Source organism: Pelodiscus sinensis, chromosome 19, assembly GCF_049634645.1.
Source record: "Pelodiscus sinensis isolate JC-2024 chromosome 19, ASM4963464v1, whole genome shotgun sequence".
Lineage (NCBI taxonomy): Eukaryota > Metazoa > Chordata > Testudines > Trionychidae > Pelodiscus > Pelodiscus sinensis.
The window spans coordinates 27,879,337-27,906,637 of NC_134729.1; the positions used below are offsets into that span (position 1 = coordinate 27,879,337).

The following is a 27,301-nucleotide window of genomic DNA, read 5'->3' on the forward strand; positions in this document are numbered from 1 at the left end:
CACAAGACGTTGTGGTAAGTACATCGACTTCAGTTACGCTATTTGCCGAGCTGAAGTCAAAAAGATCAATGGCAGGGATTAGTGCAGACTGTCCTAAGTGTGCCACTGTACGGGAGTTTTCTAATCCTTTAATCTTTCTCCTGGCTCTTCCCTGAACCCTCACTGATTTATCAAAATTCTTCCTGGATTGTGGGTAGCAGAACTGGACAGTGACTGACTCTTCACAGCTTTCTTCCGGGCTATTGCCAATTCAACCAGGTGCTTACGTACACAGCAAACTATAGGTGCTTAGAGTTAGGCATTGAGTGCCTTGTGAGTGGGTCTCAATGACAGACCGAGGCAAAGCCTCTTGGCATCGGTGAAAAGACTCCTGGGATTCCAGTGGACTTTGGGCTTTCTGCTAAGAAACAGGAGTCAAATTCAGAATTCCCAACACGTTTTCCCCTGTAAAACAGACTTTATTTTTCTTCCCATAAATCTTGTGCAATATACATCTATATCTCTATCGAATCCGCCTCATTAAAAGGCCCCCCCGACACATTATGAAAAATCCAAACAAAGTCCCCCCTTCTTAAATTAACATTTCCCCTCCCCCACCCACCCCTCCCTGGGTTTCTTTATTTTGTTAGGTTTTGTTTTTTTGTTTTTCTTTAAAAAAATAGAAATTACAATCTTACAAGACAGGACATTCAATGAGAACAGAAGTATTTTCCTAAGTCTAAAAAGTAAAACATTTCCATGAAACCTGCCTGTACCTACAGGTGGGGGAAGTGTGTACGGTGTTAGATAGAAAAAATGCTTTCCATTTCTTTGTTTCATTCATATAGATAAAAATAACAAAACTGACTGCAATGTTATTGATTTTCTCTTTTGCACCAACATTCACAATATATATATATATATATAAAACCCATTTCTTCTTCGTATACACAGTGTGAGGGGTCTAGGGGTGGAAATATACACTCATCTAAACAATTGTATGAAACAAAAATATATATATATTAGATCACATGGGAAAGAGTGAGCCCTTGCTTTTGTTTGGTTCCTCAATTTCAACTATTTTTTTGGTTTAAATTAAAAAAAGAAAGCAGATGAATGAAACACATCTGACTATCTAAAACCTGGCCAGCATGGATCCAGAAAGACATGGGTGAAATTTTCCAAAGCACCTGACTTAGGCTTCTAAGAGGCACTGTCATAAGTGACATAGGAACCTAAGTTTCTTTGAAAGTTAGTGGCTCTTAAATGCCCAAGTTTCTTTTGAAAACAGCACTTATGTTCCTAGTGCCCGTTCTCAAGGGCTGTAGACATCTGATTCCCACCGAAAGCTGTAGTGTTGTGATCAAGAGCCTCAAAGGTATTTAGGTGCCTAAGTCATGCAGGCACTTTTGAAACTTTTACCTATTATCTTTACATCACTTGGTATGTGTGTGTGTGTGTGAGAGAGAGAGTGAATGAGTGTGCAAACACACGCCTGCATGTAGCCATCAGGACTGATTCTCACTTACACTGAACTTTATTTAATCCACTCTGGCAATATAAAAGGGCCTTAAAGCAGCAGTAATAGCACTTTTAAGTCCACTTCATATTGCCAAAATGGTGTAAAAAGGCCTTAATCTCATTTACACTAAGGCCACCATGTATATTGGCATATAAACTGAGACATGTATGTATACCCCATTGGTGCAGCGTGTATTACAGGCCTTGCCTCTGATCTCTTATCCACATAAGTGGGTAAGAGCCTATCACTGCTACCAGCCAGTGGAGTCACTCCCTTAGCTCAAGCAATAGAGGTCCATCCTCTTAGCCCTGCATGTCCGTTTCATTCCCATACCGGGGAAGGGGAGTGTCTATTTCCTGTTAGAACGCCAAGATGTTAATTTGTGAGGCAGGAGGGTGCTGCACACCTGTGCCAGTCTAGTAGGATTGTTACGGTGCCCCAGTGAGCGAACCTGGGACCTGCCCCTGCAGAGCACCCGCAAATGATGTACAAGTCAATGGGAGATGAGGATGCTCGGCAGGTCAGCATAGCAGGCCCCAATGATCAAAACTACCCTTGACAATCCTGGGAATAGCCTTGGGCCTCAGTAGATGTACAAAAAGGACGAAGGTGAGTAGAGAAATGGAGGGAAAGGTATACAAGGGTCAGAAAGCTTTGTGGGGCGGAGGACTGGTCCAAGCCAGGAGTTGGACCATGCAGCCAGAACGGCAGGACGTTGACTTTTGCAGTGCTAAATCAGAGGCTGACTTCTACATGGGGCTAGGTTATATGCAAGTATAAACGGTCCACATGTTGGTGGAAATTTGCAGCGGTGCTTAGAGGAGTTAGATGCCCAACTCCCATTCATTTCGACTCATTCCTAAAGACCCGCACTGACTTTGTAGATCTCAGCCAAGCAGGTTATTTTAAATAATCACATGTCCTGCTTTCATTCAGCGGTTGGAGGTGGAGGTGACCTAACTGGTTTATTTAAAAAACTCATTTCACCCCCAATTTAGAGCCTTTAAAAAAAAGCGCCACTTCCTTCAGCGCGGCTGGTTGGGTGACAATGTCTTAGGTTTCCAGTCTCTTCCTGAAATTTCCCTGTAGGCTGAATCCAAACTTTCTTCCGTTTGACATAGTATCATGGAATCCCAGGGCAGGCAGAGACCTCAGGAGGCATCGAGTCCAGCCCCCTGCCCAAAGCAGGACCAACCCAACTCAATCAGCCCAGCCAGGGCTGTGTCAAGCCTGGACTTAAAACCCTCTAAGGATGGAGATTCCATATGCTCTGTGTCGCAAGCAGGGAAATTGCCAGTCAATGGCAAGGGCTCAGTCTTTCCTGAATTAAGGTGCTCACTTGGCTTCTTCACTGATGAAATGAAAACGGCGACTTTTAACTTTGTGCACATTGCTCAGGGAACATCAAGGACACAGAAGGGGAGGGGGAGTTGTGCCTTTTTTCTCCACCATTTCGGAACACCTGTGGCTATTGCCTTTAAGAAAGGGATTTCTGTCCTCTCGCAGCAACTGACACAAGCCCCTCGACCCAAGCCCATTCCTCCCTCACGGCGCTTGCTCCCGAGGGCCTGCCTCCCACCGAGGCGATTAGCTGGTCCGCAACCAGTGTTGGAAATGATTTCCCAAAAGGCACAACCCCACGGATGAAAAAGGCAATGCTGACTTCTCTAGTCCACAAAGTGTCGGGATCGGAGGGGGTAGCAAAAAAAAAAAAAAGCAAGATCATGTCCCCAACCCTGCTAACACTGTCTTGAAGAACAACATATGGCACTAGATACTGCACCCGGCGACTGGGGAAGCCAGCAGCCTTCTTCCGAAGTACGAATGAATTTGGGAACATGCAATCAGGGGAGAAGAATGCCATGATAATGAACGGAGGTGGAGAAATCCGATATGCCCCACTCCAGATATCTAACAGCGGTTAACCAAGCAAAGTCATATTCAGCCTTATTTAGTGTAGAGTGGCTTTAAGAGAAAGTGAAAGTCCCATGTTCTTACTCCATTTTTACTTGGCCTTTACAGCGGCAGAGTTCTCCTTGGCTTTGTGAGGCGGTTTGCTTGAATAAGTGCAAAGCGTGTTCCTCTCTAGCTGCTGGGCCGCCCCCCGAAGAACACGAGTGCCGGCAAGTGGAGTCGCTTCCTCCTCATAAGAGAGCTCTGGAAATGAAGGTTCCAACCTTGCTGGTGACATAGAGGAGGGGGAGGACAGAACAAGGAAGGGAAGGGAAGGAGTTGGGATTCTGACTGTTCATCAGGAGGAACCACTGTTCCCCTGGCAACAAGGCTTCTGCTTGTTCGATTTGGCATTGACATCAATGGGAGCAGGAACGAAAAAAACGTTCGACAGGAAGTAACCGTTTAATCTCTCCAGCCTGTGGCCTGTTACGCAGCATGGAAGGAGAGGGTATCCCCAGGCCCGCTGATGGGGCAAAGGGGGCATTTTAAAAGGTCTGGAAGGCTGGTTGGGGAAGGCTAGTCCTGCCCCCCTTCCGCCTGACGCCCTGCCTCTTCTGGGGGCATGGAGCCCACCCCCCATCTTGCTCAGGGGCCTGGCAGGTTTGTAGGCCTCCCTGGGTATCCTTACACCCAAGTGACTGCGCAAATCTAGTCCTTTTTCCTCAGAGGCATCTCAACTGCAACTCTGGGGAGGAGGAGATGCCAGAAGGGGAAAAGTGACGCCTGCTCCCATCACTGCATAGTAACTTGGCTTTACCGAAGAGATCCAGGGAAAGAGAACCCTGGTTTCTGCTCAGCCCACAGAGCCAATCCCAACACCCTCCAACCCAGCAGCAAAAAGCTCCTGAAAAAAGGGGTCTGAGGAGGATTCAACCTCCAGGCGCAGAGCCACCGTGCGCTGCCTTCTCCCGCCCCTGTTACACTGGGTGGGTCCCGCGCTTTGCAGCACGGAGAACGAGAACATCAGCTGCCCTTCCAGGGAGGGGCAAGGCCTGGTCGCGTTGCACTGCTGGCTGGGATGTTTGAACCTGGGACCCCTGGCTCTCCACAGCACGGCCTGGGCAAGAAGACTGAACTCAGGTAGCTAACACTGGAGGAGGCTCACCCGCCTCGGTCCGCGGCCCAGCCGCCACGAAGATGCAATGGAGCCCCCCGCGGGAGACGAAAGGTTAACCCTGCCGCGTAGGGTGCCGCTAGGGAGACGAAAAGGTCACCTGAGGTGAGACTGGGGATTTCCGGGGCAAGCTTTGAAAGGGAACTCTGCACAAAGAGCTAATGACGGCTGCCATCCCCCGAAGGAACCTCTGCTCCACCACAGCGGCGCCTGGCGTCCCAGAGCTCGGCGGCGATACACGCACCGGGCCTCGAGGATGCAGCTGCGGAGAGCGAGAGGTGGCCAGCGGGAGAGGGGCAAGCCCCTTCTCTGGGGGAGAGTGCCTGGGATTGCACAGGGCAGACGGGGCCTTGACTTGAAGGACTTCTCTGCAAGACTCAGCTGGACGGAATCCGGAGGGGAGACGGCACAGCCGACCCTGCATTCAGACAGCGGAGTGCACGGAGCCCGCTCCTGGGCGCACCCCCCATGGGTCCCGTCTGGTTGGGTTTGGATGTTTATGAGGAAACAGTGCTGAGTTCCTGCTTCCTTGTTTCCCACAGAGCGGCCCTGCGCCTGGGGAGTCACTAACTCCAGTGCACATGAAGAGTAAGATGCTACTTGTCTTCTTTCCCCCAAGCTTCAGTCCTGCTCAGCTCCCGACTCTACTGCTCTCCCCAACCCTGGCCTGATTGGCTGAGCCACCTATCCCAACGCGTCTGCATTGCCCCCTTTTCATTCCTTCTCTCTGGTGTTTATTGAGTTTCAAACCAACACACACAAGACACGAGGAGAACAAGAGCCGGCCCTTGGACGAGGGCCCCTTTGCTTCGTTGCACGGGCGCGTGTGAGCCGCACGGGGATTCATGCACGAAGGAAGGTGTCGCGTACAGTTCTGGAGGGTCTCCTCGAAGGAGTGGAGGTTTCACATTCATTTCACTGGTATGGCAAAGTCAGTTTGCTTGTCCTTCAAGGTGCATTACATTCAAGAGCTATTGCAAACGGCAGCGGGGAGGCGGGGCAGAGAGGAGATCGACTCACCCCATAGGGTCTCTTGGGTTTGGTTACTTCAAACAACCCCCCTCTGGCCCCCAATGGTTCTGTTCCTCTCCAGATTTTGGGAAATGAAACGGGGTGTGGCCGCTCTGAGCCTTAGCTCTCCCGCGGGTCGCTGTACTGGAGCTCGGAGTTGAATACTTCCTTGTACAGGGGCGGGAAGCTCATAGCTGTCTCTGGATGCAGGAGTCGGAAAAACTCCAACTTGTCCAAGTGCAGGTTGCAGATGGTTTTCATGAAGGGCAGCTTGGCAACCATCTGTAGGGGAGAGAAGCCAGGGAAGGGCGTGAGATTTGAGCTTGTGATCAGCATCGCTGTGCACCGGCCATAGAGTCCAGCCGCTGGACAGGGCTTAGCTAGACCCACGCTGTAATGAGAGAGAAACCCGAGAGAGGCGTGCTGCACCGGGGCGGATGCCTCTGGGAATGCACATGGGCTAAGAGGCGCCAGGTCAAGCCCCCTTTTGAACCAGGGCAGCGTTTCTATCCTAGGGGCTTCCTGTGTTCACGGGGACGTGGTTTGGCTCCCCCTCAGCCTGGGAGAATAAAGGGAGCAGCCGCGCTGGTTTGCAGCAGCCCTGAAAATCGACAGCCGAGGGTTCCCCATGCGGGTCACTGCCTCACCCGCCCAACGGAGCCATAACGACTCGATCCTGAGAGTGACAAACGAGCCCTTTTGCTACTCCCGGCTGGCACAGCCACCTCCCCACGCCTGGGCCACGAGCTCTAACGCCTCCCTTCTAAACCCCCAGGCGTGAGAGGAGAACTTCGTGGTCGGTTCCAGCAGCAGGTTCCACTAGAATTAAGCCACGAAGCTCTCACCAGGCCGAGGAAGAAGAACTCTCTGGTGAGCTCGGCCCCTGCCACAGTCAGGCACCGAGGAAGCGCTGTTGGAAAGGATGGAGTCCTTTCACTCGGTGCTAGAAGCCTTGTGCCATGCAGGAAACCAGGTTAGACGATTTTAATGGCCTCTCCTGGCATTAAAATTTACGGAGTGAGACCTACTCCCCTAGGACCTAGTGAATCCAGCCAACACCCCACGATCCCCTCCTGTCTATCCACCCGGGCTTTGTCCAGCTGTGAAGGTCACTCCTCCCCTGCTGATAGCCAACCCCACAGCCCTTGTTTTTCCGCAGTGCAGTTCCTCCCCGGTTCCGCCAGGCAGGTCCCACTCAGCTCCGCTACCTTCGAGAGCTTATCCTCGCTGGAATGTTTCTTCTGGATCTCGTGCTGCAGGGCGAGATAGATCTTGTCCTGGAGCTTCTGCACCTTCTTGGATTCCGTGAGCCAGGGACGATCTGCAAATTGACAGACAAAGCTCACATCCGCCCTGGGAAATGGATCTAAATTCTGCACAGCTAGTACCGTGTGTGTGTGTGGGGGGTATTTCCTTAACTGTTTTTCCTGCCCTTCATAAGTAGGGAGCTACAGGTTAACACGTTGCTTTGTGATCATTTCCCACCCTCCTGTGACCCTCTCTCTTGCCCTCGCACATGTGTCTTGGCTGGAGAGAGTTCCACGTTCCTGAAGCAGATTTGATGAGAGACAGAGAAAAGGGAGGGATCTGTCCAGCATTTACGGTTACAAGGACTTTCCATTTGGCTGTTGGCCTGACACGCTGGCTCTGTTGGTGGCCAGTGCCTGATTCGTGAGTTCAGCTCCCACGAGTGCCCAATTGTGTACAGGGTAGGGTTGCCAGATGGTTTAACCAAAAATACTGAACACCCTCCCCCCCCCAAAAAAAACACTAGGGAAAAAATTCTGTTGAAGGGGAAAAAAAGGGGGGGGATTGAGCAAAAAAGTTCTTGAGCAAAAAAAAAAAAAAAAAAAGGAAAAGCAAAGAAAAGTTTAAAAAAACAGCATGGCCCCTTTAAGAAATGCTTTGGAGGCTTTTTGGCCCTAACAGGCCATCTTGCCTCCCTGTGCCGGGCCAGTCAGCTCCCGTGCGGAACCCAGTAAGCACTCAGGATTTTCGCCTCCTGGATGGGAAAAAATTGGAAAATACTGGACATTTGAAGTGTCCGCTATGTTCTGATTTTTTTTTACTGGACAGGAGGCAAAAATACCAAACTGTTCGGTTCAATACTGAACACCTGGCAACCCTAGTACAGGGGCAGTTCCTTCCTGGCCCCAGCAGCCATCAGTGTCATGCCCGGAAGCATGGGAGTGGAAAAGCCTTCCTTAGACAGTGCTACAAGGCGGTAAGGCTTGAAGGAGGAAAACAGAGGCAAAGACCATCAGGCACATCTCCCTGGATGCTGGAGTGGGATTTCTTTTTAGGACAAGATCCTTTCTCCGAAGGGCTCAGTCCCCTCCCTCCCCACCAGGGCCTTCTTGCAAACAGCTTCCCTGAGTTGTGTCTTGCAGGCTGCCTCTGCCAGCCCGAAAGGCTGCTGCGTCGGTCCTGCTCTCCCTGGGGAGTTTTGCCACGGGCTCCCCCGGTGCCAAGTCAGAGCCACATGCTTCCTTTGCTCCACCTGACAATGACCTAGCGAGTCTCCAGTTTCTCTGGCAAGGTTTCGGATGAACACCCCCGGAACCGCCGCCCCACCGCTCTCTCCCTTGACTGCCCCCCGCTCCACCTACCTGGAGAGAGCAGCACGGCTGCAGTGAACAGCGCCATCTCCTCGTCGGAGAGCTGTAGCCGGCACAGGTTGCGGCCCAGTTCGAAGATGGCGTTGATGAGGTCGTCGCAGCCTAAAGAGGAGACGTGGGAATGAGAGACGCAGCATGGCCCTGGGCCGCACACCCCTTCGCTGCAGGAAATCGGCGTCCGCCCCCCCAGGGCAGCGCCTGCCCACAACGATAACCAAGCCCTTCTCTTGCAGCAGGAGGGGTGGGAAGGAGTCCATCGGAAGGCTCCCTGGTATTCCTGGCATCACAGGTGCTGCCCAGGAGCCATGCTCTCGCTGAGAGCCGTGGGAGAGCCTGGGGGTGAGTCAAAGCCAGAATATGGCCCACGGGCAGAGGCGGCCCGAGATGAGCTGCCGGCAACTGGTGCCCTAGGTGGAATGCGCGATCAGCATCCAAAGCCCTCAACAGCGGTGCGTCATCATTGGGCGTCCCGTTTAACGCGGCGCCCTAGGCGACTGCCGAGTCTGCCTATATGCACGGGCTGCCCCTGCCCACGGGCAATATTGCCCCTTAACTGTGTTTCGTGTCAGCCCCTGGGGAGGAAGGGCTCCTTGCCCAGCATGCTGCAGAGCGGGCAGACCCTGCTGAACCAGACAGGTTTCCAGACCCTGCTGTACCTTGCAAGACGCGCACGGAGGGCTGCGGTGCCAGACTCTGCGGCTGCCTATGCCTGGGCGGAAGCCCTGCACTCCTGCTGCTGCCATTGAAACCAATGGACCCCATTGCAGGATCGGGGCCTGTGCTAGGTTAGCCCGTGTCCCCTAGGACCCACACGGAGACCCCCTCAGCGCACGGCACGAGAACCACCAGCCCTTAGCTGGCTACAGCTGTGGGAGGCACCCATGCGAGGCTGGGTCGCAATGCGGCCTGGAGCCCATTAACATTGTCCCATACGCTATCCAGCCTGGGACAATAAACACCATGGAGAGGAGAAGGAGAAGTGCTCGGGGAAAGACCAGAGGACAAGATTCAGTGATTTCCATTGTGCTCCTAAATTCCCTCGGTGCTTCTGATACATCTTCCTTACTCCTTGCCATAAAGTTACTGCAGTGACAGGGACCCTTCCTGTATATTCCCTCTCCCCGTCACCCTGGCGAGGAAAAAAGCAAACAAACCAGCTCTTACCAAGTGACTTGAACATCTGCATGCCACCGTATTTCCCCTCGAAGAGCACTGTGTTATTTAAAGGGTTGAACGCCCGACTCATTCGGATCAGAAGTACTTCCAGGCAACCTGACACAGGCAGAAAGACAACAGATGCCGAGGAAAAGGAGGAGGAGGAGGAGGAGGGAAAGGAGGAAGGGGAAGGGAGCATTTCCGTCATCCAAGGACCAAAAAAAAAAAAAATCCAGACCAACAATCCCACCAAGCCCAATTCAAGTGTCAATTCCAAGTGATTAAAAAAAAAAGTGTTTAAAAAAACCCCAATTTTGTTTTTTTAAAAGAGCAAATTGGGACCGTGAGATTTCGACAAACGGCAACATGCCCCAGTCGGTTAGCAACGGAAAGCAGAGAGATAAAATGAAGGTCAAAACAAAAGAAGGAAATGGAGGGAAAAAATGAAGAGGTTGGTTAGATTCCATGTGCTGAGACATGCACACCAGGCAGCGTGCGGGTTTAAGGGTGGCAACCTGCATGGAACTTGGAGGGAGGAGCATGAGTTGCAGGAGGGAAGATGTTGGCGGAGGGACCAATGCAGGTTGCTACCTAAGCCCATGTGGCCAGGAGGGGCCCACCTACCTGTACTGTGTCTCACAGCCATGCAGAGCGTCCGGGTGGACGTGGGCAGGACAGCACCCGGCAGTACGGCTCTGCTCTAGGAAGCTGGGTTGGAGAACTAACCCGGGATTGCCCCACTCGCAGTTAGAATACACTGAAATCATGGTCTGCGCCTCCATTTTACCCTGCTCCTCATGGGGAGGTTTACACCAGGGCAAAATGGACAGGTGCTTTTCCCTGGTGCGGAGGGCAGTGGAGACTCGGACCCGGGGTAGCTTAACACCTACTTTTGGCTTCCCAGTCCCGCAGTCTGATCTGCTGGCATGAACCTGATTGTAGGATCGGGCCCTTCGGGTGTGAAAATCTAACAGGAAGGGAGCAGCAGGGACGGTGTGCATGGTGAGAGCTCTCAGTGGCAAACGACCAGCTGTCCGCAATCGGAAAACACATTGGACTGGTCCCAATGTGGTTTGTAAATGGTGGTGAAAGCAGGGTGTGGCATTCTGAGCCAGAGATGGAAGGGTACGTCTAAATTACAAGACTCCGTCGACGGAGCCATGTAGATTTGTTTGTTCGGCAAAGGGAAATGAAGCCGCGATTTAAATAATCGTGTCTTCATTTACATTTAAATGCTGCCCCGCTCTGCCGATCAGCTGTTTGTCGGCAGATCGGGGCAGTCTGGACGCTCCCCTACCGACGCGAAAGCCCTTTATCAACCTCCCCGGTAAACCTCATCCTACGAGGCGTAACGGGGAGGTCGATAAAGGGCTTTCAGGCCGGCGTGGGAGCGTCCAGACTAGTGTGCTGAGCCGACAAACAGCTGATCAGCTGTTTGTCGGCTCAGAGCGGCAGCCATTTAAATTTAAATGAAGCCGCGATTATTTAAATTGCGGCTTCATTTCCCTTTGCCGATCAGCCTAATCGACATGGCTCCATTGACAGAGCCATGTCGTTTAGACACACCTTAATAGTGTAGCCGATTAACCAATCAGCAAAAGCTCATAGGTTAATGCTGTGAACTACATGCATTTCTTCCCCCCTGCCCCTGGCCAGAACATTTTTAGCAGCTCAGTCCTGGCCTGTGCTGGATCTAGGACCTGTCCCTGCTGCGGCTCTGCATTTAAAGTGTATTAGGAGCCAGGTGGGCAGGCGGCCCTGCTCAGTTCTGACACGCTGGGTCCAGGAGCTCAGACCCTTCCCTGGATAGGGGCTGCTGCCACCCTGCATTGCTGCCTCTTTATCAGAGGTAGCAGCGCAGGGCAACTGGCAGCCGGTCTGCGAGGGGAGCTTGTTTTTAAACTGACTCCTCCACGGACCAGCTTCAACCTGGCACCCCACGCTGCTGCCTCTGATACAGAGGCGGCAGCATGGCGTGGCGGGGGGCTCCTTGGGAGTGGGACCAGAGCGCACTGGCTGCCGATCCCACCCCTGGGGACTATAGAGTAGTCGAGTAACCGATAAGAATTCATGAGGTTAATCGACTGTTCAATGGTCCGATATTTAACATCCCCCGTCTGACCCTGTCCCGGAGTGTTGGGATTGCACTAGAGCGCAACGCAAACAAAATAACGGAGTTGGGGCTTTGGAGTGGGACCCAAAACCAAAAATGATTCATCTGATTTCACCCCCCGAGCTGAGTATAGCCCAAGAAGCCCAGGAGCACCATTCACTCTCTGGGAGGCAGGGACGGGCTGTTCTACCCATTTTTCAGAATGGGAAACTGAGGCACCAAGCTGGGACATGTCATTGGCTGAATCGGCAATTAGCATTAGCAATACTCTGACTCCCTGAAAAGGGCAAAAACGCTAGCAAGGCCGCCGTAGGCGCAGGAGCTGGAGCCCTGCCTAAGATCAGGCCTCTAGGAGCAGGGAGGGGAGAGACGTATCTGGATCCCCCGGGAGTTCAGGGCAGGACCATTCCCTTCTGTCCCTTGCCCCGCAGTCAGGGTGAAAGGGGGACCCCTAAGGGTTGGGAGGCTGGGTCTGAAAAGCCCTTGGATACTTAGGGGAGCTGGACGCCGCAAGGAGAAGCACCTGGTGCTCCCCAAGCTCCCAGCGCCCCCGGACTTGTGGGGCGCAGAGGGAGGGGTTGAAAACCAGACCTGGGTCCAGAACTCCGGATCTGCATCCCTCCAAACGCGGCGGGGGCTGATCTCCAGAGCTGGGTGCTAAAGCAGCCACACCAGGCCGGGCCTTCAGGAAAGGGCAGGCCACGCGTGGGGCAGGGAATGGGGAAAGCTCAGTGAGCTGGGGGGCGGGAGGGACTGTGCTGACCCTGATGCTATTACTCCCTGAGCTTGGTGCCATGGGGCACAGGACCTCTGAGGCCACGGTCGCGGCTCTGAATGATCCTGGTGCTCCCCATGGCGTTTCATAGCCCCCCCTCGTCTTCATCCCCCCTTGCTGCCTCTTTCAGATAGAGGTGGGGGGGGATTGGTCGACGGGTCCTTCACATCCCTAGAGCAGAACCAGGAAGTGGCCTGTGGTCGCCCCCCCGTTGTAATCCCAGGCTGAGCCTCCGGGGGCGCAGCCCACAGCGCGTTGGGAGGAGGCAGGTTTCCCTGACTCCAGGAACGGCCCCGGGGTGGATCCGAGCAGCCCCTGGAGAGCAGCGTATGGGCTTCTCCACAGCCCGCTGCACCGGAATCTCTCGCGCGCCCGGCACCATGTGGCCCGGGAGCCTCTCGCAGCAACTCCCGACCCAGCCCAGCCCACTCCCGGCCCCGATTCCGACGGGGGCACGGACGGTCCTGTTTGCGTGGCCCTCGTGCCAGGGTCAGACTGTCCCCGTGTGTCCCTGCCAGGCCTAGGAGGCTGGGGGGTGGGGCGGGGGGGAGGAGCCCATCTGTGGGGCGGGGCGCGTCTCCCCGCACTCTCACCTGCTTTGAGGAGGAGGATCTGGTCGTTCTGGCAGAGCTCCAGGAAGCCGTCGAGGCGCTTGGCGAACTCCACCACGTACTGGATGGCGTTGGAGAGCTGCAGGGAGCACTGCAGCCACATGGTCTCGCAGCTCTGGGGGTGCAACACGGGGACGTCAGGGGCAGCCGGCTCCCGCCGCACGTCGCCCTCCCTGAACGCCCGGGCTGGGGGGCTCCTTTGTGTCCGGTGCCACCCGGGGGCTGCGCCGCGCACCCCTGCTGCAAATCTCCATGCGTCTGCCTCCCCATGGTGCTCCACTCCCACTGGAACCCAGGGCAGTATCCTAGCACTGGAAGGGACCTCAAGAGGGCATCAAGTCCGGTCCCTGGCCCTCCCGGCTGGACCAAGCACCGTCTAGATGATCCCTGACAGGTGTCTGTCCAACCTGCTCTGAAATATCTCCAGTGGTGGAGAGTCCACAACCCCCCTCGGCTGCTGAGCCTTTGGGAACCAAGGGGGGGGGGAGGCCTATGGCCCCCTGCCACGTTCCCCCCACTACCCACGCTTCACTCACGCATCACCAGCATGAGATTCCACGCGTAGGGGATCAGATGGCTTTGCCTCCTTGCTTTGATCAGCCATTTGCATTGGCCATTATTAGACTTCAGAGTGAACCCCCCTTGCAACCGGGCTTCCCTGAGCCCTTCAAGGCAGCTTTTCATGCTGCCTGCAAACTCTGTTTCACACTATGGCTCCTCCCCCCGCCCCTGTTAGCTGGGATGTTGGAGCTCTAGATCAGTGTTTCTCAACCTTTTTTTTTAGAAAATACCTTTTTTTTTAAAAAAAAAATACATAAGTACCCCCGGTACCTACAGTTTTCAAACACGCACAATTTTTTTCTACCATTGCAACACATTTGTGTAAAAAACTTCATCGTAGCCAGGCGGGCGATGAAATTTTTGGGTGTAAAAAGTACAAAAATAATAAAGCGCAGTAAAACGTAAACCAAAAATTCCGTTTTCTCCAATTTTCAGTGGTGTTGACGGCCCCCCAGACTGCTCTGAAGTACCCCGAAGGGTACTCGTCCCACTGGTTGAGAAACACTGCGCTAGGAGACGGCTTCCGGACCCAGCCTGCTTCGCCCCAGTCTCCACTGTCCCGCCCGGCTAGGTGATGGTCTGGGACACCTGGTAGGTACCATGGGACGTGGCCTGGGGATTCTCCCCCACCTGCAGCTCCGGGCCACGAGGTTCTGCCCCTCGCCCCAGGGCGTGCTCAGTCGCAGTGACTTAGCGTCCCTATTGCAGCCCAAAGCCTGACGCTCCCCAATGTCCTGCCACCCCCCTGCCAGGTTCCGAGTTGGGGGTGTCCCAGGACGAGCTCCCATTGGCGCCCCCTGACCCGGGTTAGTGCTGGCGGGGCAGGCTGTAGCAAGGACCTGCGGGCTGGCAGGAAGCAAAGGGATGGTACCTTGTTCTGCAAGCTCCTAATCTCCTCCTGGGTGTACAGCATCCACGCTAGCCCCTTGAGCTCCTCCACCGTGTACTGGCAGGTCTCCAGGTGGGACTTGACCACGTTCTGAGCAACCCGGTCTGCCGAAGCAAGCACAGGGCACTGCTGAGACGCAGAGCCTGGGGGCAGGGCCTTGGCCCCTACAGGGGCAGGCTTCCTCGCAGACAGGGCAGCCTGGGGGACTAATGAAGCATGTAGGCAGCCTCGGGGCTGCTGGCGCCTTGCCAGCATGGCCTCTCAGCCAGGGATGTAGTGTGTGATGAGCTGTCACATATCCAGATGTGCCCCTGCCTTCTCCTGGGTGGAGTCAGAAATGATCGCGCTGTGTGTCCTAGGCCCTATAGTGCCAGTGGGGATTCTCCTTAGCTGAGGTGCAAGGGGCTTTCAGAGCCCGAGGATCCGGGGTCTATCCTTGCTGCAGAGTTCCCAGCTACCTGGGGGGTTGGCACAGGATTTTTGGGTTGTGAGCAAGCTGGAACTCAGGCAGTTGGCTGATCAGTGGGGGCTGGGCTGGGCTGCAGCTTAGCAGGGTGTGGGGCGTGTGTGGGTCTCAGTTCTGGTGGGACTGGAAGAGGACAGTTCCTGCCATAGTCCCCTGTGCCCCAAAGAGCGACAGGCTGGGGGGGCCAAGGGGCTGCAGGCCAGTCTTAAATCTTTTTCTCCAGCCTCCATCCTTTCAGTGGGGGCTGCACCAGCCCTGCACTGACACACGCTCCCAGAGGGGGGCACCTTAGAGAGGGCAGGTGCCAGACTTGTGGGGAGGGGACAGCCGGAGGCTGCAGCAGAAGTAGGACCAGAGACTGGGAGTCCCCACTTCATCTTCTGCTATCAGCACGTAGCCCCGCCCCCCTGGCTTAGGGGCGGGCCCGCACGAGATGATAGCCTACTACTGTTCCCTGCTGCTTTGAAGGCTGAAGGTCTAGGGGCGGTCAGTCGGGCTGAGCCCCGCCAAATTCAGCACATGCCCTGTGTTACGCCAGAGGGTACTGACCGATCTCGAGCAGGGACATGTCCGAGGCGAGCTGGCTGCCCTCCAGGGGGTCGTGGGCAAAGACGCCGGGCTCCAGCATCAGCTCGTAGAAGGACTCCTGCTTGGCGAGCTTGGCGTCGCTGAGGTCCATGCTGGACGGGTCGGGCGAGGGCTGGGCCGAGGTCAGGAGATCCAGGTTGTAGTAGGTACTGCCCCCGTCGGGGGTGAGGGGGAAGTCGAAGAGGAGCCCGTCCGAGAGCGGGGAGATGTCGTCCAGGTCCGAGACGCCGCTGCTCACGCTGGTGGGATAGACCCGCGCCAGGGCCTCGGCGGCGTCCTTGGCGGTGCCGTTCTGCTCCTGGCTCTGCTGGTGCTTCTGCACCTCGGCGTACAGGCTGTCCCGCTGCTTCTTGGACATGCGGCCGAACTTCACCGCTGGGGAGAAGGAAGCGGAGCCGGTGGGCTTGGGCGCCGGGATGGGGGCGCAGTGGCAAGCGAAGGGTTAACCACAACTCCACGGCCCCCGGGCAGGGCCAATGGAGCAGGAGGGGGGCCGGGCAATGCCTTTGGGCCCTGGGCTGGGGAGGGGGCATGTTTCGGTACATTCCAAGGGTGGGATTTCCCCCTCCTGCCATTAGCAAGCCCAGGTCCCAGCTGGCATCAGGGCCACACTGGGAGCTTACAGCTGAAACTGACCGGGACTTGCTCAAGGTCCCTGACAAAGCCCCGGCTCCCAGCCCTATTCCTAGAGCAGGGCTCCTCCCCACGGGGCAGCCCAGCCCCCCGTGCCCCTCCGGCCTTGGGAGCAGACTCACCATCCCGCGACATGCCCAGCGCCAGGCATTTCTGCAGGCGGCAGTGCTGGCACCGGTTCCGGTTGGTCCGGTCGATCAGGCAGTTTCTCTGGCGCGAGCAGGAGTAGCTGGCGTTGTTCTGCTGGCTTCTCCGGAAGAAGCCCTGCGGGGGAAGGGGGCTGGTTCAAAATGGGGGCGGGGGGTCCCCCGCGGGGCCGGAGGAGTGGCAGGAGGAGCGGACCAGTGCGGGGCGGGAGCAACGCCAGCCCCAGGACAGAGCTGAAGGGTGAGGGGGGCACTAGGCCAGCTGCTGTGCTAGTGACCAGAGACAGGGAGGGGTCCCCAGTCCCCAGGTCACCCAACCAGTGAGTCCCTCTGGGAGTGTTGTGGGGGGGGCATCTCGCTGGCGTGGGAAGCCCCACCCGGGATCTGGGATCAAGCAGTGGGCTTGTGCCACAGAAGTCTGTAGCGGGACCCCTGGCTCACTGGGCTGAGGCTGCCAAGCTCATGACACCTGCCCGGGCCAGCCACAGCCTGTTGCTCACCTTGCAGCCTTCGCAGGTGATGACGCCATAGTGAATCCCCGAAGACTTGTCGCCGCAGATCTTACACGGGATCACTTCGATCTGGGCTGCAGCAGGGAGGGGGACAAAACAGACAAAGCCAGGCCAGTTAATCGCAGCTTCTCTCTCGGGAGCAGAGCAGGGAAGACGCTCGGCCCATCTGTGGAGACAGGGCTCTCACAGCACTTTACAGACAGGAATGAAATTTTCTGGGAGGGGGGGATCACCATTCCCATTTGACAGGGGAAACTGAGGCACAGGGCAGGGCTGTGACTTGCCCAAGGTGACTCAGCAGGCCAGGGACGGAGCTGGGAGCAGGACCCCGAGCTGCCAAGCGGGGGCTCCAAGGAGTAGATCAACTCTCCGAAGTGAGCCCTGGCAAACGAACTCAGCAAGCAGCCACTCTCGCCTCAGCTTGCTCCCAGCACCGCAAGATCCCACCTAGCAGCCACGGGATCCCCTCGGGGTTTTCCTTTTCCTTGCTCCCGCCGGTGGGAGGGGCAGCTGAAGGACTTTGTACCTGCGCTGGTGGCACTTACAGTCTCGCGTAGATCTGCGCACCCAAAAGGGCCATGTCTCTGCCAGCGCAGATCCCACGCCCCGACCCTGCCCGGGTCTCTTTGCAGGGACCAAACCGGGGAACCTCTGGCTGTAAAAGCCCATGAGAAACACCCAGACCTGCTCCACCGATGCGAGGGAGACAAAGTGCTGCGCTGCCTTAGCTTGAGTTACACACCCAGGGGCTGCCTGTCTGCGGCGCTCAAACACCCCACCCCTCTTATGCCCCTCACAACCTTTGCTGGAGTCATCCTCTGAGAGCAGGGCCAGGCCAGTACCCCTGTTTTACAGATGGGGATGGAGGCCCAGGGAGGCTAAGTATCCTAACCAAGGCCATGCAGGAACTCAGTGGCAGAGCAGAGAATGGACCCAGCTGTCTGGCTAGTGCCCTGACCACTGGACAGACCACGGCGAGGACAAGGGGGTTTAATCCCCAAACAGGCTGCTTTACGGTGGATTTCAGCGCTGGGGGACGGTGCCCGGCTGGCACATCAAGGCCTCCATTAACCCAGAGCAGAAAAGGCTCCGTGAAGCACTCAGGTTGCTAAGTGAGCGCCGTGTCCTGCCCTGGATCTATGTATCTCTTCACGGACACGTCTCGCTGCGTGTCACGCATGGCGGGGACAGTCTCTGCACCAGCCCCCCCAGCCAGGGCCCGTCACAGTACGGCCCCGATCCTGGATGGCGGGGAGGCTGCACAGAAGGACGCAGGTTCAAGCTCCCAGCCTGCATGGAGCCTCCCTAAGGACTGCACTGCAGCCACCCCCATGACCGGCACCCGTAGCACCTGTTGGTTAGACAGGACCACAAGGCTCGTCTAGGCTAGGCCCCTGCTGAAACGTGGGGTTTGTTGTGTCTAAGCCGGGGGGGGCTCTGACCCACAGAAAAATCAGTCGGGGGCTGCGCACAAGTGAGAAAAAAAAAACCTGACTGAGAAGCAGAAGGACACACACCAGACCTAGGGGGGTCCCCCTATGCTCTGGGGTGGGCCAAGAATGAGGAGTTCATTGTGTGGGAGGAGGCTGCCGGGAAGCAGGCGTGGGGTGAGGGGTCTGTGTAGGAGGCAGGGTGCAGGAGCAGGTTGGGGGTGGCTGGGCTGGAGGGGAGGCAGGGGGCAGGAGCAGAGAGGGGGTGGCGGGGCTGGATGGGAGGCAGGGAGCAGGAGCAGGTTGGGGGTGGCGGGGCTGGAGGGGAGGCAGGGTGCAGGAGCAGAGTGGGGGTGGCGGGGCTGGACGGGAGGCAGGGTGCAGGAGCAGAGTGGGGGTGGCGGGGCTGGACGGGAGGCAGGGTGCAGGAGCAGAGTGGGGGTGGCGGGGCTGGACGGGAGGCAGGGTGCAGGAGCAGAGTGGGGGTGGCGGGGCTGGACGGGAGGCAGGGTGCAGGAGCAGGCTGGGGGTGGCGGGGCTGGACGGGAGGCAGGGGGCAGGAGCAGAGAGGGGGTGGCGGGGCTGGACGGAAGGCAGGGTGCAGGAGCAGAGTGGGGGTGGCGGGGCTGGAGGGGAGGCAGGGTGCAGGAGCAGAGTGGGGGTGGCGGGGCTGGACGGGAGGCAGGGTGCAGGAGCAGAGTGGGGGTGGCGGGGCTGGACGGAAGGCAGGGTGCAGGAGCAGAGTGGGGGTGGCGGGGCTGGACGGGAGGCAGGGTGCAGGAGCAGGTTGGGGGTGGCGGGGCTGGACGGGAGGCAGGGTGCAGGAGCAGAGTGGGGGTGGCGGGGCTGGACGGGAGGCAGGGTGCAGGAGCAGAGTGGGGGTGGCGGGGCTGGACGGGAGGCAGGGTGCAGGAGCAGGTTGGGGGTGGCGGGGCTGGACGGGAGGCAGGGTGCAGGAGCAGAGTGGGGGTGGCGGGGCTGGACGGGAGGCAGGGTGCAGGAGCAGGCTGGGGGTGGCGGTGCTGGACGGGAGGCAGGGTGCAGGAGCAGAGTGGGGGTGGCGGGGCTGGACGGAAGGCAGGGTGCAGGAGCAGAGTGGGGGTGGCGGTGCTGGACGGAAGGCAGGGTGCAGGAGCAGAGTGGGGGTGACGGGCCTGGACGGAAGGCAGGGTGCAGGAGCAGGCTGGGGGTGGCGGTGCTGGACGGGAGGCAGGGTGCAGGAGCAGAGTGGGGGTGGCGGGGCTGGACGGGAGGCAGGGTGCAGGAGCAGGTTGGGGGTGGCGGGGCTGGACGGGAGGCAGGGTGCAGGAGCAGGTTGGGGGTGGCGGGGCTGGAGGGGAGGCAGGGGGCAGGAGCAGAGAGGGGGTGGCGGGGCTGGACGGGAGGCAGGGGGCAGGAGCAGAGAGGGGGTATGGAATCCTGGGGGGGCCCCTTCCTTTACATTGGGGACCCGAACTGGATGCAGTGCCGAGGCCTACGCAGGGAGGAACTGGATGGTTCTATCACCTCCTGGGGCTCGCACACGCTGCCTCTGCTCATGCCGCCTTCGCCTGCATTTGCTTTTCTTGCAACGGCATCGCCAGGCTGGGTCCAGCCTCCCAGAGCCTTGGGCAGCCCCTGCACCCCCAGCCTGGACGTGCTGAGCCAGCGGTGGGGGGGACAGAGGTACCAGCATTGCAGGATCTGGGGCGGGATCGCGGCGGCAGGGACTGAAGGGGAGCCCGAACCAGAGCTACTGCCCGTCTCCTGCATATTTGAGCAAGTGTCCGTCCGTCCGTCCGTCCAAGAACTCCTCCAAAGGGTAAGAGCCGGGACCACCTCATTCAGGAAGCAGCTTCCCAAGCAAGGTCTGGGTTTGGTTGTGCCAGGACAATGGGCCGTGCCTGGAATGGGGTTGCAGCTCAGAAAACCAAACAGAAAAGAGACAGAGTCACTAGGCGGGGGAAAGGGGCTGGCTGGGGGCCCCCTCCCATCTGGGACTGCCCCAGACTCGAGCCTTCCACCCCCAGGCGCTCTTTAGGGAGGGAGGTGGGGGCTGCAGCTCCCCCCACCCCCTTCTTACGGGGACGTTGCTGGCTGTGCCCCTTCCTTAGGGAGGGGAAAGTGCCCAGTTTGCTGCGCTCCTCGCTCTGGCTGGGGAGCTCAGGGGGCAGATGAACCTGGACCTGCCCCAGCCGGGGGGGCATGCCCCCCTTCCCTGGCTGTGCATGCTGGAGCTGCAGCAGCCATGGAGAGGCGCCTCTCACCTGGCCCCAAGCTGCTGCGGTGAGAGGGGGCGGGGTTGTTCTCTGCTGGGACAGCCTGCACCCGAACCCCCTCCCCCGCCCGCCCCAGAGCAGGACTGAAATGGAGCCAGGACATTTGCATTGTATGTCCCCCAAAACAACTATGAATGGAGCTAAGGCCTTGCCAGGGCGGACACGGAACGGGGAAGGGGCTGCAGTTCCCAGCCTGCCCAGGAGGTGGCAGTGACATGCTGCTCCCGCCCCGGCTTACAGCTGAGCAGGCAGGTGCAGGGAAGGTCCCTCACCCACAGCAGCCTGCACAAATACGCCCACCCCTGGGCCCCCACGCCCACCCCTCCAGAACCTGCCTGGGCCCAGACGGGCTCCCCCCCCCACCAGGCCCCGGCAGGGAGCTGCCTGGGGTGCCCCAGACACGGGGTAGGGCAGCGGGCCCAGCAGGCGGGCTCCCCGCGGCTACGGGCAGGGCGGGGAGGCTGTGCCCGCCGACGTGCAGCTCAGACTCCTGGATCCCAATGGCCTTAGGTCTCCGACAGACCCTGCAGCTGGCAAGCTGTGCCACCTAGGGCAGCCCCAAAGCCCGGCCTGGCCTCTGCCCCACGGAATGGGATTGCTGAGTGTAAGTCCTGGAGGGCATGGTCCTCGCAGTGCCACGAATGACCCCCCCCACGCCCTCTCCCTCTGCGCCCCTCGTGCCCTGGGGCATGGTTGGTGTTCAGGTGGGTGGCTCCTTTCACGCCACCTCCGCCGGTTTGCTGGTCTAGTGGTTAGAGCCCCCTGGGATGCCGGGGACCTGGGATGGAATGAAAGGGCCAGGTTCTGACTATGCAGGTGTTAAATCCAAAGTACATTCACTGGATTCCCACCAGGGTGCAACTCGGTGTGTCCTGGGGCTGGGCCGGGCCTGTCTACAGCATGTCTGTGTGCTGGGGTGGGGGCATATATGGGCTCCCCTGGCCCCAGCACTACCAGAGTGAGGAACATCCCGGGATGAGGTGCAGGGGGGTTGGGAACATTCCCCTCCCACAGCTCTGTCTTGGCAAACACCCATGCCCAGGGGCACAGGGAGCGGGGACAGGAACAGGCCTCCAGATGGGCTTATCAGAGCCTGATTAACAGCTGCATAATAACCCGGCTTTTCATTAGCTCGGAGCAGGGAACAGCTGTGTGGAGAGGACGGCTGCCTTCCAAGTGCCCGGTGCCTGGGACTAAACCTCTCTGCAAATGCTCTTCGGCCCAGAGCAAGACTCTCTGTTCCCGGAGTGCTCGCGGGATCTCGGAATGCTTTCCATGCCACGCCAACAGCAATCTCGTTACCCAGCAATGCAGCCACCTCTGGGGTAGCACATGGCAGCTGTATAACAACGCACCGCACCGTTTAAGACAGAAAAACACGGATTCCGCCGTAGGACATTTCAGGAGGAAGACTAAATGGAACGAACGTACCCATGGGACTGTCTCTAGCAGGAAGAGCCATGGGATCCTGAGCCACTATAGTGGGGAGGGGACCTTGGTTTTACAGCTCAAAGGCCTGGCAGAGAAAAGATCCATTCCAGGGGAGTGCAAAGAGAAATCCAGTCCACAGCTTGCCTGCGGCTGTCCCAGGTGGCACAGCTGAGCCCCAGGTTGGGGGAATTACCCTGGAGTGGTGCTCTCTGCTTTCTTGGGGCAGGATCCAGGATATCCCTGGCCTCCGGAACCAGCCCCTTGAAAGCCCCCCTGTTGCGAAAGCCCCATGCAACAACATGGAAACCCGTTTTCCCTGTGGCTCCTGCAGGGTTCCCATGGATTCGCCATCCCCGCAGACCTGGCAACATCTCTGCAAGATGTTCCCACAGGACGTAATCCAGGGGCACCCTAGGGCCTGTGATGCCGGAGGGCAGAGCTGTTGATCCCTGTGGTCCCTTCTGCCCTTGGAGACTGACTATAAGGGGTCTGCTTGCAGCCCCCTCTCGGGAGCAGGCAGCTGCTTGGGACCAGTCTGGAAAACAGCTTTGCCCCCCCTCTGGCACTTCTCTGCTTCTGCACCACCAGCCCGGGGCAGGACTCAGCAGCCAGTCCCTGCCTGGCTTGTGCAGAGCGGCTAGCAGGCTTCATCCTCTCCCCTCCATGGTGTTCAGGCTGCCCCACACCTGGGGGCTGATCTCCAGCCCCTCACCCAGGCAGCCCTGGGCATCTCTAGCAGGCTGTTACATGAACTGTGGAAACTACCTGGGGCTCCGATCAGGCCTTGCCCATTAAATCGCTGCGGACTCAAAACCCAGTTGTGGCACTAGGGGGCGCTGTGCCGCCATCTCTTGCCAGACTTAAAACCAAGGTCCTGGTCACTCCGGGTCAGTCCAGATCCCAGGCTGCTTTTGGCTTCTCCTCTGTCCTGATCAAATCTCCCGGCCGGGTAATTCTGTTCTGCCTCCCTGCATCCCCCTCAGCATTTCCAGGGGATTCGTCTTTACCAGCTGTTGCCTGGTGTTGGGCAGAGCTAGTAAACACTTGCTGTGCTGCACTCCAGAGGTGGCTGCATTTCAGAGGTGGGTCCGGGGCTGGGGATTGTTATCCCAGGCCCATGGAGAGGAATGGCACTAGGGAAATTGCCACCTTTATTGCTATAATTCACCAGCTCCCGGGGTTGATTTTGTGCAGCTCTTGTTCTTCCCCATCTGCCCTGTGTTTTCACAGCACCTTTCCTTTTAGAGGACCCCAGAACTGGAAGCCTGGTTTTCAGAGGTGCAGAGCACACCCCAGTCCACTTAAAGTCAACAGGAGCTGCAGGGGCTCAGCCCCCCTGAAAAGTCTGATGCTCTAGCTAGGGATTCCTCTTTCCACTGATGACATGCAGCTGCCTCTGGGGTGGAACAAAAGCAGCCATCCTGCCTGTAAGGAGGACAAGGTTTTATGTCTCATCCACAAGGCGTAGTGACTCCTAATCCCTCCTGGGGACAGGGAGCAGCTCTCACACAGGGAGACCATGCCAACTGTATGCTCCTTGGAGGTCTCGTCCAAGGACTGGCCTCATCAGGCTCAGCTGAAACTCACCGGACCATATCTCCAGGTGGTACCAGCTGTGGCCTGTCCTCTTTTCACCCAGCATCTGGGCCGTTGGCAATGTGGGCAGATGTGGCACTGGGGGTGGCACTAGATGTGGCAGGTGTGTGCAGATGTGGTCACCACATCTCAAAAAAAGATATGTTGGCATTGGAAGAAGGGCCACAAAAAAGATTTGTGGTTTGGAACGGCTGCTATATGAGGAGAGATTAATAAAACTGGGACTTTTCAGCTTGGAAAAGAGGAGACTAAGGGGGGATATGGTAGAGGTCTATACAATCATGGCCGGTGTGGGAAAAGTGCATAAGGAAAAGTTGTTCCCATAACACAAGAACTAGGGGTCACCAAATGAACTGAATAGGTGGTAGGTTTAAAACAAACAAAAGGAAATACTTCTTCATAAAATGCACAGGCAACCTGTGGAACTCCTTGCCAGAGGATATTGTGAAGACCAGGACTTTAACAGGGTTCAAAAAAGAACTAGACACATACATGGAGGTTAGGTCCATCAATGGCTCTTAGCCAGGATGGGCAGGAATGGTGTCCCCAGCCTCTGTTTGTCAGAGGCTGAGAATGGATGACCAGAGGGATCACTAGATGGTTCCCTGTTCGGTTCACTCCCTGTGGGGCAACTGGCATTGGCCACTGTTGGGAGACCAGACACTGGGTGAGATGGACCTTTGGTGCCAGTTTTACTTCTCAGTCCGGGGGGCTGCTCTTTGTCTTTGGGGGAGGGGGAGTTTTCAGTTGCTCACTAAGGCTGGGTTAGATCAGCACCACGCTGCCCTCCCGGCACACGGCACCTCCGCCCCGAGAGGGCGATACACAGGGGTCGGCAGCCGCTTGGTGGGGTCCTCCACGCAGGACATCAGCCGGGGTTATAGAAGCAGGGGGCTGATCGCTTGCTGAAGCTGCCCCACCTGGTTCAGTCCCCACCTTCCTCCCAAGGTGAAAGGCAAAGAGGCTGTGGCAGACTGTGCCGCCAGTTGCCCTGCGTCTGTATCTGCCTGCTGCAGGGAGAGTAGCTAAGACTGAGCTCGGAGGGCTTTCCATCATGAGATCTCAAAGCCCTCAGTAGCATTATCTCCATGCTACAAATGGAGAAACTGAGGCACGAAGGGGCGGTGACTTGCTCAAGGTCAGGCAGCAGGCAGAGCCTGGAACAGAACCCATGTGTATGCCCAGGGCTCCATCCACTAGCCCACACTGCCTTCCTAATCACCAGCTACTGGTCCTAAGGGCTGCATGGTGGGATTGCAGAGTTCCTGCATGTGATTAGAGGAAGGGGTACACCCAGTACTGACCCCCCCACCTCTGCACCCTGGAACGAGAACACTGTGTCCTCTACACACACAGGAGTCCTAAAACTTCCCTTGTCCGGACTGGGAATTCCTGACCTGCACAGTGAATTCCATTGAGTAGCACTGAGTTCCTGTAGACAGACTGTTTCCTGCAGGTCAAGTGGGGTTTTAAGCCCTCCCTCTGTAGAGGCCATCCCCCTGGACCCTCATTCATTACTAGCTAAACCTCCAGGAGCTAATACCCATTTGACAGCAGGGGAAAACTGAGGCATGGGGATATGACTTGACCAAGGATACCCAGTGAGTCAGTAGCAGAGTCCAGAACAGAGCCTAGAAGTCCTGCTCGCAAGGCCCATTCTCTACTCCCACCCCACTCAAACCACTAGGCATCCCTCCCTAGTTGTGAGGGCATGTCCAGGGGACCGGTGTAAAGTGTCTGTTGTATTGCAAGAGGTGCCATAGGGACAGCAGTGTGACACAGCATGGCCCGGGCAGGCTGGGTCCCTTCCGAGGCATGTCTATAGAGAACAGGCCCTTTTTATCCTGGTCCCGTTTCCGACAGCTGTTCCTTCCCCCTTCTCCTATCATAGAATCATAGAATCATAGAACTGGAAGAGACCTCAGAAGGTCATCAAGTCCAGGCCCCTGCTCTAGGCAGGACCAATTCCAACTAAATCAACCCGGCCCGGGCTTTGTCAAGCCGAGACTTAAACACCTCTAGGGATGGAGACTCCACCCCTCCCTAGGGAACCCATCCCAGTGCTTCCCCACCCTCCTAGGGAAATAGTTTTCCTAGTATCCAACCTGGACCTCTCCCACCACAACTTGAGCCCATTGCTCCTTGTTCTGCCATCTGTCACTACTGAGAACAGCCTCTCTCCAGCCTCTTTGGAACCTCCCTTCAGGAAGTTGCAGGCTGCTCTCAAATCCCCCCTCACTCTTCACTTCTGCAGACTAAACAGACCCAAGTCCCTCAGCCTCTCCTCATAAGTCATATGCTCCAGCCCCCTAATCATTTTGGTTGCCCTCCGCTGGACCCTCTCCAATGTGTCCACAACCTTTCTGTAGTGGGGGGCCCAGAACTGGACACAATACTCCAGATGCGGCCTCACCAAAGCCGAATAAAGGGGAATGATGACATCTCTGGATCTGCTGGCAATGCTCCTCTTAATGCACCTAATATGCCATTCGCCTTCTTAGCTACAAGGGCACACTGTTGACTCAGATCCAGCTTCTCATCCACTGTAACCCCCAGGTCCTTTTCTGCAGAACTACTACTTAACCGGTTGGTCCCCAGCTTGTAACAATTCTTGGGATTCTTCCGTCCCAAGTGCAGGACTCTACACTTGTCCTTGTTGAACCTCATCAGATTTCTTGTGGCCCAATCCTCCAATTTGTCTAAGTCACGCTGGACCCTATCTCTGCCCTTAAGCGTATCTACCTCTCCCCCTAGCTTAGTGTCATCTGCGAACTTGCTGAGGGTGCAATCCATCCCCTCATCCAGATCAGTAATAAAGATATTGAACAAAACCGGTCCTAGAGCCGAACCTTGGGGCACTCCGCTAGAAACCGACCGCCATCCTGACATCGAGCCGTTGATCACTACCCGTTGGGACCGGCCTTCTAGCCATCCTTCTATCCATCTTACCGTCCATTTATCCAATCCGCATTCCCTTAACTTGCTGGCAAGAATATTGTGGGAGACCGTATCAAAAGCCTTGCTAAAGTCAAGGTATATCACATCCACTGACTTCCCCATGTCCACCGAGCCAGTTACCTCATCATAGAAGCTAATCAGATTGGTCAGGCACGACTTGCCCTTTGTGAATCCATGCTGACTATTCCTGATCACCTTCCCCTCTTCCAAGTGCCTCAATATGGATTCCTTAAGGATCCCTTCCATGATTTTTCCAGGAACCGAGGTAAGACTGACCGGCCTATCGTTCCCTGGATCGTCCTTCTTCCCTTTTTTGAAGATGGGCTCTACATTTGCCTTTTTCCAGTCATCCGGGATTTCTCCCGATCTCCACGACTTTTCAAAGATAATAGCCAAAGGCTCCTCAATGACATTTGCCAACTCCCACAGTATCCTATGGCATGCTGGGCCAGGTCCCCCCACCCTCGTGTCACTCGAGCCTAATCCCACGTCCCTGATTTCTGGGCCTAGGTGTTCTCTTCAAGCCCAAATCACGTGGAAGGGGCTGGCCAGGGAGCCCGAAGGGATGCCTGAGAAATGCTTGGAATCCATGAGCTCTAGCGAGAGTTCATTCTCTCCCCCAGCCCTCCCCCCGGCAAGGCAGGTCTGAGCCCCAATGGACAGGTAGGAAAACATGGAGTCACTCGGTGGCAGAGCCGCTGGCTCGCCGCCCTGACCTTTAACCACTAGGCAGCACTCCCTGCTACAGCCCTGCCTTCCTATGCTGTTTGCAAGGGCTCATTCCAGTGTCCCCCACCAGCTGCCCGGGACCCTGTGGCCAGTCCAACATCCTGCCGGGGGGCTCTGGAATTCTTGCCTGACCCCCGGAGAGGAAGTGACTCAGCTCCGTGGCTCTCTGGAGTCACCTGCAGGCAGCGGGGAAAGAGACCTGCTGCCCAGTGCTGGGACAACCCCCAGAAAAGTTGCCATGAGCCATGTG

General features: G+C 57.0%; 1 protein-coding gene across 1 annotated transcript in view; it reads right to left on the minus strand.

Moving 5' to 3' along the window:
• Window positions 1-2,858: 2,858 nt before the first annotated feature.
• LOC102458141 (nuclear receptor ROR-beta-like) overlaps window positions 2,859-27,301 on the minus strand; it is a 41,219-nt gene continuing 16,776 nt past the window's right edge. The window contains exons 2-10 of the mRNA XM_006128975.4: window positions 16,638-16,723; window positions 16,114-16,255; window positions 15,320-15,733; window positions 14,287-14,408; window positions 12,837-12,969; window positions 9,365-9,472; window positions 8,192-8,302; window positions 6,791-6,903; window positions 2,859-5,864 (exon numbers count right to left, since the gene is read on the minus strand). Coding sequence (XP_006129037.2) covers window positions 5,703-5,864; window positions 6,791-6,903; window positions 8,192-8,302; window positions 9,365-9,472; window positions 12,837-12,969; window positions 14,287-14,408; window positions 15,320-15,733; window positions 16,114-16,255; window positions 16,638-16,723 — 1,391 coding nt within the window. The 3' untranslated portion in view covers window positions 2,859-5,702. The remainder of the gene's footprint in view (window positions 5,865-6,790; window positions 6,904-8,191; window positions 8,303-9,364; window positions 9,473-12,836; window positions 12,970-14,286; window positions 14,409-15,319; window positions 15,734-16,113; window positions 16,256-16,637; window positions 16,724-27,301) is intronic.